The 18,145-nt window shown below is 45.5% G+C and overlaps 1 protein-coding gene across 1 annotated transcript; it reads right to left on the bottom strand.

Moving 5' to 3' along the window:
* Positions 1 to 1,206: 1,206 nt before the first annotated feature.
* Positions 1,207 to 10,325, bottom strand: LOC124672953 (autophagy-related protein 18d-like). The gene is made up of 7 exons (XM_047209104.1): positions 9,873 to 10,325; positions 9,544 to 9,762; positions 2,309 to 2,758; positions 2,024 to 2,185; positions 1,706 to 1,931; positions 1,485 to 1,614; positions 1,207 to 1,297 (listed from the first exon to the last, which is right to left on the bottom strand). The coding sequence occupies exons 1-7, from the start codon at positions 10,323 to 10,325 to the stop codon at positions 1,207 to 1,209; spliced, it is 1,731 nt and encodes a 576-aa protein (XP_047065060.1).
* Between the last annotated feature and the right edge of the window lie 7,820 nt (positions 10,326 to 18,145).

Genomic DNA, 18,145 nt, shown 5'->3' on the forward strand with positions numbered 1-18,145 from the left:
TCTCTTGATAACTAACCTTATAGAGGCTCGCAGGAAAAAAAAAAACTAACATCCGAGTGGGCCGAACTATATAGGGGTAGAATTGGCTAGCTCAGTTCGAACTTCATTAGGTGAAGTGAACATGCAGGTTTGCCAAAAAAAATCTATATGAATACTTGTCCCGTGAATATTCTACACATGGTTGATTCACTAAAATACTTCTTGCGTTAACTTTCAAGACATTGTTGTATGACGCAACACAACAATTGGAGGAGAAATGGATGAATGCCTTGTCAGTCACATAAGCAAATAGGGGGGCGTGGCGGATCTAACTTTAGGTAGCAGGGTGCACAGGACCCCGGTAGAAATCAAAATCCTTTGTTAAACATCATTTTTTCACCACTAATGCACCCCCTAAATTTCCTTTTTATGTGTCGAGGCACCCCTTATGCACCCGGGTTTCAAATGCTCTGTCTCCGCCACTGGGGGCTGGGGGAGAATTAATATGAAGGGAAGAAGGCTAAGTGGTAGAGAGTGAGAGAGGATTGATCAGCAAGGTGGGAAGGTCAATGGAAACAACAGTGAGTGAAAATGGCGATTTATGTGGTCACAAAAGGTGCCCCACAACAGGTAATGTGTGTCTTGGCAGACAAGGCTTTGTTGGGGGTGCAATTTTCCGTCTTGGCAGTGTAACTAAATCGTGGAAGACAATAGTAGGTTGGGGAGAGGCATGATAAATTCTAAGAGTGGGAAAAAACGACAGAGGCATCAACGACATGAGAGAGGGAAGCATGTGACATACACTGGCACTCGATGCGGCTCTCACGGCTAATATTCTACATTGCGTGTCATGGTGCAATACAACCCTAGATCCATTTAAGAAAATGTTCCTCCATGGTTCTGAATCTTTTTATATTTTGTTCCTAGTTCTTGAAATCCTAACAATTGAAATGTCACAACACACAACCTATCTCATTTGCGAACAATGCTATGGGCGTAATGCAGGGAGATACTAGATAATATCCTCTCAGCAAAACACAAGTAGATGAAGATGGGCAACACAGGTATTCTAATCCACGGAGAGATTAAATAAAATCAATGGTAAAGAAAGGAGGCACTATTTCCCCCGAGAAGTGATGCACAGTCTTTGCATCAATCGATGCATTTGTTTCGTTAAAATTCCACTTGTTGAGCAGAGAAAATTTCTTGTCGCCGTCGCATCCATCATTACTCGGTAGCAGCATGCATGAAGTTCCTGTAGTATTTCAGCTCGCGCATGGCGCCTCCTTTCACGGGGTCGAACTCGCACCGGTAGAAGCTGAAGGCATAGGGTCGTTGTGAGCATGTAACGGTAGGCTACTTCAATTCTAAACAAAATGCATGAAAGACTGGCATATATATCTACACACGCTCGTGTGAGTGTGTGTGTTAAGATGTCCAGCGAGATTCTACTCGCTTTTAGTTTTTTTTTTTATTTCTAGGTATGGAGTAAGTTTTTCACGCACCTTGTGTCGACGCCTACGATGGTAATGGTGTTGGGGCTCTGCTGGTCAAAGGCGATGGAGTACTTGGTGGCTTTACGAACTCTGAAATGGGCGAACGACCACTCTGAACTGAAATAGGTCGGTAGGTAGCCTGCAGAAGGTCGATAGATTCAGTGAGATTCAGAGATAAAAAAAAGTGTAGATAGATTGTTTGGCAGATTCAGAGGTTTCTGTAGGAGTACCTTTCAGGAAAGACAGGGATGAGCCCTGTTTTGCAGAAGGAGATGTCATCGGTGATGCGGGCAGGAGCACGAAATCGCCGCCGTCCTCCGGTGACGAGCTTGGTAGGTCCAAGTCGGCGAGCCTGAAAACGTGCACCGTCGTCTTGTCGCTGGTGACGGCCAGCCATTTAGAGTCCGGGGAGAAGGCGATGCAGTGGATGGTCGCTCTGTCAGTGCCTCTCCTTAGCTACAAGGTAGTCAATGTCACCGGAACGTGAATAAAACGAAGTTCTGGTGTAGCACGACAAAGTAGAAAGTACTTTCACACTGCATACATACCTCTTGCAGCTTCGAACCATCGGCGGTGCTGAAGACGCGCACAAGCGTGCCCCGGGTGCCGGCGGTGGCGAGCAGCCGGCCGTCACGGGACAGCGCGATGCACGCCACGGCCGAGTCGTGCGCGCGCACGTCGACGCTACCGGGTGTGCGTCGCCGCCGGACCTGCACCTCGCCCAGCAGCTTCCGCGGCAGGGCGTAGGACACGAGCGACGACCCCGTGCCTTGCCCCTCCGTGGTCCCCGCCGCCATTGCGCACAGCCCCAGCGGGTTCGGCCCCGTCGTCACGTCCTTCTCCCTGCTGCCGCCGAAGTACAGCCTCGCCTTCTCCTCGCCGGCGACGAGCATGTACTCCCCCTGCAGGCGGATCCCGCCCACCGTTCTATGGTGCGAGCTCGTGACCGAGGCGACCTTCCCCTCCTTGCACATGCCGTTCCAGAAGTCGATCGCGTCGTCTTCGTTCGGCCGACTCGTCACGACGGCCAGCTGCGACCGCGTGAGCAGCTCGGCGGAGGACACCATGCCGCCGGGCGAGGTTACCGTGGGGCCGGACCGGTGCATGACGCGCTCGAGCGGCTCGCAGGAGAAGACGTGGAACCCGGTTTCCGTGGCCGCCACGAAGTGCGTGCCTTGCTGGTTGAAGGCGACGTGGACCAGCGGATCCGAGGCTACGACTACTCCGGCCGCGGGCGCGGACGAAGACGTAGACGCCATGACCGATGGGTTGCTCGATCGAAGCTTTGATTCAGGATTATATTCCGATCGATTTCCTAATTAATCAGCAGCCCGCCGTCGACGACGTCCGCTGTCGTTACCTATCGACGATCCGTGGTAGGGCATAAATCTTCCCCTTGGAGATTCATTAACCTGGTAACCATGTCGAACTAGGACATGCATGTCCGGAGCGGACTACAATGTGAAGAATTTAGACTCGGTACGGGACTATCGGCGTACCGCAAACTTACTTTTACTGACTCGTATATGGCCCATGGATCTTTGTGGTTTGTGGCCACTAGTAAGCATGCACGTGCCCGCACGTCTCGTAATATATAATATAAATATGTCCATTGAATACTATTTTTATTTATTAAGATTTTATTATCGATGCCACTTAAAATGGTCTCTATGTCTAACAGTGTGCGTGCGTGCAACAAAGAGATATTATTGTCTTTACAGAAAAAACTTTGAAGAAAAAAATAGTAATATTATCCACTATTTAGTTTTTAATGATATCAATAATGTTTCATGCGATCAATAATGTTTTGTACCACGATCATGACTTTTATAACTTCATTCCATACCAAGTAGTAATCAGAGTTAATTTTAAAATAATGATACAACGTTAAATAAGTATCATGATACAAAGCGAAATATACATGTTCAGTTGCGTCGGTCATAAAATTTTCCCTAAGGTACTCCATAAAATTTAAACACATGATAATCTGTAAGATTTTAAAATTTTATTGGCATCAATGTAAAAATCAAATAACTGAATACACTTTTACAAAAACCGTGAATGATTATGACATTCTTTTTTTAAACACTTGTGAGTCTGATCGGTCACATCCACTCTAAAAAAAACTCCCACACTCACTCTCAGTCTCTATCGTCACCTACCTCCCACCGCCCCCCGTGAGTTCTTGTGCGCTCCTCCCCTGTCTCAGTGTCTCACCGGCGCTCCACATCCGTCTAATCCCAAGCTCCTTTTGTCGATCTCGTCAGGCCGGCACTCCCCTTCCTCCCCACCATCGACGCGAGGAGCCCTCCTCTACCCGGCCCTCCTCGTTGAATCGGGTCGCCAAAGAGCCCGAGGAGGCGCTCAAGCTCAGCATGCTCACGGGCGACCCAGCCCGAGGAGGCGCGGGCCTCGCCTATGCTGGATCGGTGACCCCGACCATCGCTTGTTGGAGGGCTCCACAGCACCTGCCCCTCCTCACTTAGTACAATCGGATAAATGTTAATAATCTCCGAGGGCAACAGCGAGGACGCTCTGCTCCGGGAGGATGGATGTGCCGCAAGCTTTCTGGGCATCAAAATCGTGCTGAACTAAACCATTAACAAATTGTCGCATCTGCATCTGGCCCGGCTTGCTAGGTTCTCGGCCTCACCTGCGCCATGGACGATGGTGGGAGGTGACAGGCGAGGCTGCATCGGAAGAAGAACAATACGTACAGGCCCCCGACGGCGGGCGGCTCCACCTTCCGCGACAGGGTAGCCGGGGCGCCAGGGGCAGCGACAGGTTCCAATCTGGCGGGACTATCATGGTGAGCGAACGAACTGCTACTACCTCTCTCTTATGGGTGTTGCCGCTATTTGATCATCTTTAGTATGTGATTGATTCATGCTGTACATGTAACGCGGTTGGAGGATTGGTGAATTCGGGATTGAGGCTTGTACTGTATACTGCTCATGTTGGTAACATTGTAGTGTCAGTAGCCGAGTCATGATCTTTCTTTCAGTTTCTGAGTTCTAGGTTTGGCTTTTACACAAATGTTATTGATTGCAGGATTATAAACTGTTGGTCAATTTTGTATACTTTCAAAGCTACTCTATTCTCAAGGGTGTTGTACCTAACTACGAATATCCACGTGATGCTCCTTGTACTAAACTTGGACCTCTGATTTCATATTTTATTGTGTCTTACACAGTTGTTGCCTCTATCTCTGCTAACATCTACAAGGAAAAGAACAAGGAGCACAAGCGAACATCAATGCACAATGAAAATTAGTACTGGTGAGTTTCCATAGTTTAGAAATCTTTTTTAAAATGTTGATTGCCTTTATTAACTTTGAGTTTTGTCATCAGCATCGACCATTGAAACCTGATTTGGTAGTTCAGTTTGTCCATAGGGATCCAAGTGTAGACCCGGATGTTTGGTACCTTACTGAATTTTGCTGCTGAGATATAAGCTTAGAGATTTAGCATAAACATCGAATCTGAAAGTAGTTGGCGGCAAACCAAATGGAGCTGATAGCAGACAGTACCAGCTTATGAAGATTGCAGGAGTCCCTCATAATATTTTTAGCTCAGTTCCGGCTCCCCGAAGGCGTCAAGTACTCGGTTGCGTTCGAGCCGAAAAATAATCATGCGGTCTATATATGCTTCTCTCATTTGCTGAACATGGCATTTGTATGACGCATTTTGTTTGCACCCTGTGGTTCTGATTTACCGTATTCCTGCTTGCAGGTGTGGTGTGGCTGTGATACTGAAAAACGTGTTTCCTCTGTGGTTACTAAAAGGCGTGTTTCATCTGTCCCCTACTTGCATTAGTGTGGAATTCATCCACCGTTCGGTATTATGCAAAAAAAAAATCCTTGGGCAAGGATAAAAGGATACAAAGAATGGGTGTCTGGTCTATTAGCTGTCTGGTCTATTAGCTGTCATAGAATACTAGTAGTACTCTTATTAGACACTCCCTCCGTTCATTTGAACAGACAGATAGATCCGGTGACTATAAACTGTGTCACGCTGTACTTCATTTGAACTCCCAAAAACATCATATATTTAGGAACAAACAGATAGATCCGGTGAGTACAAATTCTGTCACGCTATAACTTATCTGTGGTTTACTAATAGAGCCTGATGGCTACTGCATTGTATGATGTGAACTAAGATTATGATCAAAATGTTACTTTCTGTGCATTGTATCTGTGAATTGTGAACAAAGATTACAATCAAAAAGAGGCATTCTCTTCTATCGTGGAGGCCTCAATGTATGGATATTCATTATTTTTAGTTGACAAATTACATCGATGAGCACTTCTGAATATTGTTAGAGAAGTCTTACCAATTAGCTAACCTGATTGCGTTATGATATCATTTGAACCTGTGGAAGTCAACCGTCCTTATGTACTTTCCTTCAGGATTTGGTGCAATGTTAGCAGATTTGATGTTTACTTAGCTAACCTTATTGCATTATTGTCAAACATCTGTCAGTCATATCATCTGTCAGCCAATTTGATTCAATGTTTGGTGATTAAACATACAAGAGATTAATTTAGTTCTTGAATAAGGAAGCATATGCAGAAAAATAGTTATTAAAAGAAGGGAAAAATGATGTTCGGTGATGAAACATACAAGTAGTTAATTTAGTTCTTGAATAAGGAAGCATAAGCAAAATTATACTCTAATAATTAAGCCAAAGGCAACCAACTCACCGATCATCAATCGATCAAAGAGCTGGACCGCCACCAACTGTCCAGCATATCCGCTCACCGCGCCGCTGCCGAAACTCCACGATCCACTGTGCATCCCTTTTGCCGGCGAGCACGAGGCTCCTCTTCAACTTTCAATCGATCTAAAAAAAATATGATAGCATCAGGATCAGATGGCACATGAAGACGAAATTCAATCATCAAAGGAGGAGCACTCACGAGATTGATCGATGGATCCTCTTCACGGCAAGCCAGACAGCCATCCCATCTCTCACGACCTGCGTGAATGGAATCATGTCCACCGACAAGGACAGACCTTTCCCTCCCCTCCCCTCCCCTCGCCGAGCAAGAGTCAAAGTCTAAGTCGTCACACACGACGCACGCGTTAGCTTGACCCCTCCTCTCATATTTATAGATGGAACATCATCAAGTTGGAGGTTTGAATTTCCAAGAATTCGGGTCACTGCTATGGCGGCAAGAAGAGGAGGTTTCACAAAATTTCAGTTATCTCCCTCTTAGTCGGCTGTTGTTAGAGGCATCGATTACATGGATGGACCGCTCAGATCGATCAATACGCAGCCCTGTGCCACGGATCGGTGACGTGGAGGTGTCTAACGTGACTGAAAACAGCGGGGCATGCAAAGCGGAGAATTGATTCTCTCGCATGTAGTAATTGCTCACAGATTCTTTTTGCCTAACTGTTCCGGCATGCATGCTAATCACATCCCCGTGTTAATTATCTCATGGTAATTGCCATTGATTTGTTTCCAAATAACTGCTCCGGCCTGCATGCTAATCACATACCCGTGATGAACGGGATTCTCAAATCGGTCAGTTGCAATGTTAGCGGAAGCACCGATGCTTGGACACATTCAGCGTCCGTGCACACGTACTTGCCGTGAAACCTGGCCGTGAAATCCACATGTAGCTACCAAAATTTTACATACGAGCTCATATATAGGTCACTCATTTTATTTAGCTATGTTCTTTGCTAGATTAATCAATTTGTTGGCTACCATCTGATGGATCAGCTGTTGGCTATTGCTTCTACTCTCTCCGTTTATAAATAAGTGTACATGCTGATTTTTAAGATATTATCAAATGGAGAGACAATTACATTGAAAAGATGGAAACTAACATCTCTCTTTAATTCTTCCACCTCCAATAAGATAAGCGCATGTAGAAAATGAAGATAATATGTGCTGAATATTATTGGATTTAATTTTCTTGCAGTGAGAGAAATAACTTTTGCTACTTTAAAGTGCATTGAAAATCTAGAAGTATTATAGACAAATTTTAAGACTAAGCGTCCGCTTATTTGAAGACGGGCGGAGTAGTTAACAACCAAATCGGCCATGAAAAGGCAGATGTAATTATTTTTGCTTTAGCTAGCAACATCACTTGAAGTCAATAATCATCACTACAACAAGAATCCCATTCAGCATAACTTTATTTCTGAAGATTATACACAAGTTGATCTTCAATTCCTATACTCGTGCATGTATAAATACAAGGAAAAATACATATAGTGGGATTAATCGACAGCCACCAGATTTTTCAAGCACACTGGCCAGAAAACACAGTGATTTTATACAATCAAGTCAGGTGGATGACAGAGTAAGCCCTCTCTCCTCTCCTCTCCGAGCAAGAGTCAAAGTCTAAGTCACACGCGACGCACGCGTAGATCCCCCACTACTCGTATATGTAGAGCCAATAGGTTAGAGGGGAGATAGGTTCGAAATTTCAGGGAAAAAAGCTGGACGCCAATTATCTATGGATTATCTATCTCTTGACACTAAGGAATGGAGGGCTGAGATGACTACTACCACGGATCGATGAGTGGACACTGGTATTTTAGAAGTTGGAACCAATCTGGGTGGACGCATTTTTTTGGCGCCCCAATAATTATGCCATGGTATAGTTATGGATTGACTAAAAAACAACCCTTAGTCTCTGGAGATTTCCTTACCTTGTAGTAGACCGGAAACAATTAGCCTCTTATGATACGCAAGATCGATCCGGATTTCCACTCTCTAGGGAAATAACTTAATTGCAGATAATGCTCAACCAGAGCCGTGCATGCATGCCGGGTAAAATGGATGGTATTTGCTTTTATTATTCATGTTGCCAAAACACTAATGCCTCACATTTTGGTTTTAAAATCGCTTCCATGATTTCAGGATGAAAACCTCTTGGTCGTCTTACCAGACCCCACCGGAGTTGGAGACGAGGTCCAACTATGTTACCCACCAGTTTAACACATGTATTTCAATTCAAACAAAAAAGTGGTACATACGTACATACAAGTATTCACACACTAAAATGAAGTACATGATCGGCAGATACTAGTGTGTCGTCGCCGGCGTCCGGAAGGAAATGGCACGATTGGCAAGAGTATGAGCAATCATGCTTTCTGGGTGGCGACCGTCAAGAACACCGCCTGCACCCAAGCCAGGCGAGTGAGAGCTGAGCACAACGTGAGGCAGATCTCTTGTTGATGTTCCTGCCTGCTACTATGAGGAAACTACAAGGCGGTTACGACTTTGAAGAAGATGAGCTAGCTTCTGCACGTTGTAATTGAGTTCTCACTCATGTGGTAATATGGCTGAACAAAACAATGCACTTATCTATTAGAAGCAGCTAAGCACATTCCATGCATCACTAAACACATTCCATCCATCACTGAATCTTCTCCAAGAGCAAATAGCAGGTACGAACCAAGATGCTGGCTCAAACGTGCATGATCGATCAACTCACATCGGCTACTCCTACCTCATTATCCTGACCGATTCCTGCTTTGCTTACATTTTCATGGTCGAACACACTTCAGTTTGAGAAAATTTCGGCATGCACTCTGCTACTTTCTAGACCACAGATCACACAACAAAAATAGCAAGACCAAATCTGACATTTCAAACATATGATCCAGCTCAGATCACACAACAAAAATGCAGTTTCAATAGTTACAACACTGTGCGTTTATTTGGAGCCCTACAGTAATTCCTAGTGTGTCATTGCAACGGTGCCTATCATCAATCCTCGAAGCATTTTTTTTATGGAACCTTGTCAGAGGGCGGGGAGCTCCCGCATTGCATTATAAGAAGAGGGAAAACGGTTCAGTTAATATAGGAAACCGGACCTAAAGACCATACAAGCCGCAGTTAATTAAGGAAAACCGGGAAAACCGAGCAGCACACGCCCTAAAGAAATGAAGGCACATCGTTCGAGCCAGAAACAAGAGTCCCTAAGCCTAGGACCTTCAAAGCCACATGGTACCCAGCCAAGCGAACAACCACAATCTCGAGAGCACTCACATAACAAGATGGGTGCTCGCGAACCTCAAGGACATGGCCAAGCATTGGCCTCTACCAACTCACGAACAGCCTGGGTCGTTGTCGGCGTGATATGCTTCTTGTACATCCGCAGATAAGTCTTCATTTTCTCTTGCACCTCTTCCACTGATCGTAGATCCCCGAAAGATTCTGCCAATCTATATTCAGCTTGCTTGGTAGTTGGGATGTTGCAAACTTTGTTCTTCTTGTCGAGAGGATCACTACGCCTCTCGGCACAAGAGGAATCCCCTTCAATCTGCACAAGAATCGGAGCATCGAGTAGCGAAAGCGGCGCAGTGCAACTGAAACTGCTAAAGAACTCATCCAACAAAGAGGACGAGACATGACCCATCGGTACGCCACTACCACCAAACTGAGAGACTCAGTCAGTTTCATGCCATTGCACAAAGGCACGATTTTAGCAACCATAGCTTGCTCCTCCACGCCATGGATCTCCATCTGGGGCCGAGCACCATCCAAACTCGGGGGAACATCTAAGGTCAGCGCCCTCACCTCCACCTCAAACGAACAACCAGCCACATTTGTCTCTTCACCACCGGCCATGACGGGAGACCCAGGTTCCTCATATCCGCCCGGCACCAGGGAGTTGGTGAGAGCAAGACTGCCAGCCAGAGCTTCCATCAGATCCCAAATTCTTAAGACCTGATCGGTCCAACCATGCACTGCAGCAACCAACTCACGAAGAGGCTGGAACACCTCCTCCAACCGAGCAGCAAAAAAGGCATGCAGTTCAGCTCCTAGCGCCTCCGCCTGAGCTGCGAGGAAAGGCTGGAACTGCTCCAAAGTAGCATCAGGCATGCTCGGAGTGGACGCGCCAGGATCAGGCAACAACCTCTGCCCATGAGCATTGATGAGGCGGGGTAGGAGGCAAGTCGCTGCATGGGATCGATGCTTGGCCAACAGACGTGACACATGCACGACCAGAAGGGGCAGGCGGCGGGCGCGAGTGGAGACGTGGAGCTCGATCGGCGGTAAGGTGCGCCTTGCAGTCTCGCTCGTGATGGCCGGAGTGCCCACATCTTAAACATCGGACAGAACCTCGGCAACCAGCGACGAAGTGGTCCGGCGTCAAGCATCGGAAGCATAGGCCGAAGGCCCTCCGTTTGAAGGAGGTGGCCAGCGCGGCCTCCTTCCTGGGAGGTGAAACCGACCCCTTCTCCTTCTCCAATCTTGAGCGACGCCGCCCTCCAACCTCCTCCCACACCTGCCCCACATCCACCAAATCCCCCGGATCAGCAGCCGGTGGCTCCATCACCTACGGCCTGAAGTTGGGCGGGAGCCTATCCGGTGGAGGTGGCAGCTAGGATAGGGTTGGCGGCGTATCCGGGGAGAGGATCTGATCGCCGGCGGACGGGGGCTCCTGGCACTGCGACCCTCACCCTCAATGCATTTTTGAAACAACACAAAAATACAGGACATAAACTTTTCAAGCCATGCGTTCCATGACGAAAATGTTCTTGCTGCCTACTCGCTTTGGCTTAGCTCTGATACAAATCAAATAACAAATACTTATACCTAAGATTCAACAACTAAAAAACATTCCTAGGATCTTTAGCTCCACTACTTGGTGGCCACCTGATAGCAAACTACTAATTAGAGCTACGGAACGCTCAACAAACACATAAGCCATAACATTTAATAATTAGTAAACAAATAGCATCGGGTATCTCAAAACAACTTCAGGCTCCAGGTGCCTTCTCCGTCATCGGGCAAAACATCAAACTGATCGACCATTGTTCAGTCCATCAGGGCACAATGGTTGTGGGCTTCCCCCTGTGTGTATCTCTCCACATCCGCTTGCCAGCTCATCATGCCCGTGCCACGCACCGGGAAATCGGGCTCATTCCATCGCTCCTTGAATGATATCTTAGTTAGTGGACTTTATTGGTCCGCTATTTAAGATGTCACCAAAGACGGACGTACTGCTTGGGTGGGAAAGGCAGTGGATGGCAGGTGATGGACGACACTGCAATCACATTGAGTTAGTATCCTGAATGGTGACATTCAACAGTGGTGACATTCAACAAGACATTACCTTCAGCAAATTCAAGAGCAGCTGCAACACCTGGACCTCCGCATTCAATGATGAGCATCTTCAGCCCTTGCTTATTCATTTCGAGCAATCAAGGGTTGCAAGTCCTTCTCAGCCTCCATACACGACTCCACAAATGTGATAGTGGCAATGTTTTAGCTCAGCTAATGTAGTGGTTTAATTTACAACTAATTATTCTTAACAAGTAGGTGTCATGATCATAATAACATAGGCTGGAACATGCATGCCCAAGAAAAAGGAAACTGCTTTACAGTCTTCAACTGAAAGGAAAACGAGTACTCAAAATGAAAATTGACAAGATGCAGGACGGCTGCATACCTGTCTTTTGTATGATGATAGTTACCAACCCAGTGGCACGTACCTCAACTCATTTGGCATGTCAGAGTGGAGGAAGCAACCATTGGGGCAACTGCAAATGTTTTGAGAAACATGCCTTGATTTGATCATCATTTGTAATGCAAGAGCCAATTGAAAATAGTATGAAGACTGTTAAATTTGATTTAGAAACAGACGGGGAGATAAAAAAAGCTCAGACATACAAGGAAGAAAGTAGGCAGTGTAGCACCATTAGCTCTCAATCCTAGCAAGACAAAAGCTCTTAGGCGGCAATTGAGAAAAAAAGTCTTAAGTTTATCATCATCACCATCATTTTCAAGTAGCAAACAAACTTCAACTAAATTAGATATGCATTAATTTAGTCACGATAATGAGGTCCGATTCTGCCATAGATGTCCTCGACACTTCTAGACGAGGGACCTTGTTTGTATTCGTCGCAACAACCAGCGATAGCTTTATAGTTAAATACATATAAGTTGTTTGTTTGTAATTTAAAAATGTAAACCTACAATCGAGTGACGAATGAACATAGCGATATAGAAGCAACAATACTACTTACCAAGCAAAAAAAAAGTGGGTCAGTCAGAAATAAGTGAATTACTCTTGTATGAATGGCAAATCACAAAAAACTGCCATGCATTAGGTGCACTTTATACAATCCTATTTTGCAATAGACCATTCGAATGTATAATTTGAATCAATTAATTAATGACCAGAAAGCAGGCGAAAAATCATATAATGCCGGGGAAGAGTTGATTCATAAAAGGAATGGTACACTTATCAATTTATGCCTAGAAAGTGCCAAATTTTCTTGCCAAAACGTTTTATATTTAGGAAGACGAATACTTTGCAGGACACACATGAAGAAAATATACAGGAAATCTATCAGCCAAGATTCACTTCGAATTTGGGCTGGGATGCTTCAGTCTTCACACATAACAGAAAACAACGGGTTTCAGAATCAAAATGTCAATAAGAAAATATTCTAGCACAGAGAAAAGCACTACTCATTAGACCCTTATAGTGTAGCTCGTTGAACCCTTATAGTGTAGATCGACGAGTCAATGACTTACATTAGCTAAGGCTCGTTGAAGCCGGTTTGGTGCTTGTGTGTTTCAGTCCAGAATGGACCCTTCTTTGGCATGCACCAAGATGCAGAGGCTCCCACCAGCACCAGCAAAAGCGAGACCGGCATGTACTACATCAGCACCATCACGAGGAAGAAATATAATAGCTGCATTCACAATTAACAGAGACAAGTTCAGCACAAAGCAAACTCTATTTGATGTGCAGCAAAACAGAGAGGTGGGGATCGATTAGGTTCAGTTCCATATTCTTGACCTCCTTGTCATCAGCCTCCCAGCCATAACCCAACACAGGTCAAGATGCCAAGCGTACCATGGGGGGAGGCGAAGCCACACCATTGTCGTCATCCTCCATAGCCCACTAGAGCCATTCACTAGCACTTACAGCCGCGATGCATTTGCTAGAGCACCTAGCGTGTATAGTCAAGAGAGACCCGTCTAGATAAGCATGGTCACACAACAGGCGTCGGTGTATCACTGGAACACAAGACCTGGCAATTTCTTCTCCTTGTTTTTTTTAAGGAACCTGGCCATTTCTTTTTTACCTGAAAGTCAAAACATACAGGTTAAGAAATTCAGTTAGTGTAAAAATTAAGTAGAACTAGATGTAGCTAGTATGTTTCTAAATTGCAACTACTCATGTTTCCATGTAAAAACTCTTCTCTGCAAAAACTATTCTCTACAACTGTGAGTGATGCCACTAAGCAGACACACGCACAAAAGGGTTCAAGCTAGATAACTAGGAACATCTAATGTTCAGAAACTTTCCTTTCCAAAAAAAAAGATATGACTCTACAATACATGTTCGAAAATCGAAGATTGATCATGTACTACTAGAGAAGAGCAGAAGTATGAAATGACTAAGATCCGTAGAAATGCACTTAACTAATTTAACACATTGCACAAATTGTAATGAAACTAAAGTATTTATTGGAAATAAAACTCATGATACGATAGGGGTGACCTCAGGATGTAAATGGGAATCCGTATGTACACATAAATTATTGTGAACATGTAAGAACAACTTGGTTCACACATGACTGTGCAGGAAATGTATAACTCAAAGGATTACTACCTGCATCCACGATGCAGGCAGCACCTCGTAGAGAGCACAGCGGCGAGTGACATGCTGGAGACAAAGTTAGTGAACTCCATATATGCAGCCATCGTTCAAAACTCTCATAAACGAAAGAAAATTGAACAAATGGTGGGCCATGAGAAACTGATACAAAAGTGAAGCCTCTCAAAGTGACTACAAAATAACCAACTAATGTAAAACAATGAAACACATCCAAGTGAGTAAGTTGTCAGCTTGCCTATCTCCGATGGAATAAAACTTGGAAATTCAGGCTATGATTCAAGTTGCCATAGCAGCCCATTTGTTGGGTCCATGTTTATAGAAAACAGAACCACGATTGAACCTGCAGGAAGAACACAAAACGAAGACCAGCGCTAGTGAGAGTAACACGAGAGAAGGAGCAGGGCTCACCTTGGTCCAGTATGTTCGAGGAGGAGACAGCCGCCAGGCAGCTCCTACTTGCAGCTCGTGGAGGACGAACAACCCTCCATGGCTCGCGTTGGCGACGACGAGTCCTGGTGGCTGACACCCCCTCGTCGACGTGAATCATGCTACCGCACAACCTCGGCCATGCGCGCGACACAGGTGGAGGGCACCAAACACCACCGTCCCCTCCTCCGAAGATAGTGCTTTCAGTAGTGGTCACCATGAGACCCATATGTTCCATGATCTACGCAGTCATGGGATTCCTTGAACTAAATGTCAAGCCTATTCTGTGGTACATCAAGTGCTCAATTTTTTTCTGGGACATTTCCTTGTACTCTGCATGAAATAAAATGAAGATGCAATCGGTAAATACTTCAGCTCATGATCACATCTAAATAGTGAAAATGATACATTTTTCATCCAATTCATCCAGGCGTTTAAATAAAAAAAATCAAGATCCCTTGATTGGAAAGCATGCGTTGAATTAACTAACTACAAGTCTCAAATGGTGGACAAGATAGCAACATTCTTGTGCCAACTATCTAATAACTACAACATTTTCGCATCAAAGTAGTTTTACTTAATCTAATAACTGAAGTTGATTAGCTGAAAAGATTTACATACATGAAACTTAGGAAGGCAAATACACCGCATAAAAGGAAGTGAAGTAAAGGACTGAAAAATGCATCCATATCCTATCATGAATGGGGAATTGTATCAGTTACAATATTAGCACAATCTCAGTTGATAGACAATAAAGGAGTCAGCGTCAGATGATTTGTAAAAGGTTCCACACATACTACATTTGAGATGTATACATCTACTAGCTTAAATCATAAAACACCAGAATCGATCACAAAGGTTAGCCTACAAAATTAAGATCTCTGAAACTTTACATCGAGCAGGATCAATTCTAACACTTTCAGTTATAAGCATAATAGCATGACAGACAGCGGTGCTTACATACAACAACCGGTGCATTGTACTGGTTCAGAACAATGAGATGATGACCTGTATCCATGAACGCACAAAAACTCATGTAGAATTTTCATTTTCACACACATATTTCAATGAATATCAGGCTAATTTTAATTAAAACACCAAACATCCTTCCGTCAGTCTAATTAAGGTGCAGCTGCTAGACAGATTTGTTCATCCAAAATTAAAAGAAAGTAGGTGTACTGAGTACACCTGACGCTGACGAACAAAGCAGCATATTCATCGGCCATCAAACCATTCGAGCTTGCCTAGCTACAACCAGTATCTTGGGATGCAGATTTCGACGATCTCCTGAACCGCAAAGACATCGACCGTCGAACAGAATCGGCCGGTGAGCTGCGGCTGCCGGACTGGGCGGCTCAGGTTGAGACAACAAAACACCACCGTACCCTCCTCCGAGGAGATGCTCGTCGCAGAGTACGGACGACGGGCCTCCGCTGCTCGCGGCGTCGCCCCGGCACGTCCTGGCACCTAACCGCCTAGGCGATGTGCAAAACGCGGCCAGGCGAGTTCGGCAGCGCCGCCCGTATCGCTGCACGCGCGCCGGCGAACAAGCTGGCAGCGACGCCATGGCTCCTGGGCGGGTGTCGGTCGATTGATTTGATGCGGGGGTGAGAGTGGGGGAGAAATTGGGGGCGGAGGGGAGGAAGTGCAGGCGCTGGGCGAGACTAGGCGGCCGGCGGCGAGGTGGGAATTGGAGTTGTCGGCAAGAAGGGAGCGAGCGGTGGAGGAACCAGGTTCAGCTCACAATCCTCCACAAACACTTGCGCCGGCACAAACCAGGTTCAGTTAAAAGTTCAGTTAGTTTTTAAATTGATGGAGACACAAACTGAAGTGGTGTACAGATAAAAGCTGCATCATAAACCCACATGTGCACCATTTGTACCGGAGCACCATGCCACAAAGAGATCAAAATTTGTACTAGTAGTACTTTCAATGGAGATCAATTTTTTTACTACTGTACCAACTTGAATTTATTCTGAAATATATGATGCAATTTTCATCTTATTCCTATCTGTTTATTGATTCATGCCTCATGGGGCTCCCTTTAGGATAGCCCTGGCATCTCATCCCCAACGTACCTGAACATCAAAACCCAATCTAATCAACTGAAAATATTAAGAGACACAAACCCGACTGTGACATGAAAATAATATCTCTATCTAAAAACATAATTACTGATAAGAAAAAACATTTTACAAGAGTGTTGGGATTGGAAAGAATAAGAGTGCAATGACTAGTACACAGACCTGTAAGTGGCCGGCGGCGAGGACGAATCGCCAGCAGCACTATGTATGCCACCGCTGCAAACTTCAGAGACTAGTACACCAACATCCAGCACTATATCTCCATCGGCTGCAACACCAGACGTTAGTTACCCAAAAAGATCATATCTAAGTGGCTAGAACCACTACTAATTGTAATAGAGTTAGATCAAGAAGAAACAAGTTTGAGATGTGAGCACCCACCATTGCCGCCGCCTATGGTATCACTTCGCAGATCATGTGTTTTGGAAAGGTAGCCTCCAGATATATCTACATCGGTTGCAGAACCAGGCGTTAGTTACCCAAGGCAATTGTACTGGAGTTATATCAAGAAGAAATTAGAAAATCATATACTTTCAACTTCCAAGCAGATCCTCGCCAATAATGTGCATGGAAGATACTCCATGGGATTCATACAGTGATGATGACGGTGCCTTGTGATGGAGGCTGAGATGTTTGTGGAGGAAGGATGGGGCGTTATTGGAGGATGGAGAGCAGAGCAAACGTGAGGAATTTATAGGAAGCCATGGCCGGCAGCTGCGAGAAGGGAGAAGTAACGGGAAATGAGGAGAAGCGACGGATTTGAGCATGATCCGCGTGATGAGTGCGAGGTGAGCCGGCAGCCATTGGATGAGAGAGGAAGGGATCGGGACTTGCACGCATGGCTGGTTTCTGGGAGGAGAAATTAGGGAGGTAATTGATTTGCATTGGTATAATTGATTGGCTTTAATTTATTTGCTCTAATCGCGGAAAGAATGGATCTCCTTTTCCTATCAGCTACTAGTAAGATGGATCACATTCCACAAAGCATGCATTTGCCAATCCTCCCTCTTGATTTGACACCAATCTATTAGAGCATCTCCAACAGAGATGCAACAATTTGGTGCTACAAAACCTACCTCGCGCGCACTGCAAACGTTTAGTGCGCGCTGTGCCGAATTCCCCTCCACCAGATGCGCTATTTCGCAGCGCGGGTGGCCCACTGAAAACAACGAAAGCGCTAATTTACAGCGCCACAAACACATTTTAATAGAAGATAGTATAAATAGAAGATCTAAAAAAACATTGAAAATACAATTAATATAGATAAACTACTAGTCTACTCGTCGTCTGAGGTGGTCTCAGTTCAGACGTTGTCCCGGCGAGCGTCATCGTCAACCCAAGTCGTGTCTGGGTTGACTAGCTCGCACTCGGCGATATCCCGACGGCGGCGCCGGTCTGCCCTGAGGTCGGCGAAGAAGGCCTCCATGTTGTCGACATGAGCTCCTCGTCGCGCTCGGCGATGGCGATCCGGCGCTGCGCCTGGCGATGTCGGCGACGTTCCTCGTCGTCGACGAGGCATGGTGCTTGCGCGAGGAACTCCACCTACTCCAGGG

This window comes from Lolium rigidum, chromosome 7, assembly GCF_022539505.1.
Source record: "Lolium rigidum isolate FL_2022 chromosome 7, APGP_CSIRO_Lrig_0.1, whole genome shotgun sequence".
NCBI lineage: Eukaryota > Viridiplantae > Streptophyta > Magnoliopsida > Poales > Poaceae > Lolium > Lolium rigidum.

Coding starts and splice junctions, on each gene's coding strand:
- LOC124672953 (XM_047209104.1), bottom strand. CDS start 10,325: ATGCCTGATGCTACTTTGGAGCAGTTCCAGCCTTTCCTCGCAGCTCAG. Junction 2,759..9,543: donor CCCAGGCTGTTCGTGAGTTG/GTAGAGGCCAAT, acceptor CCTGAATCAAAG/CTTCGATCGAGCAACCCATC. Junction 2,186..2,308: donor GCGGCAGCAGGGAGAAGGAC/GTGACGACGGGG, acceptor GGCGAGGTGCAG/GTCCGGCGGCGACGCACACC.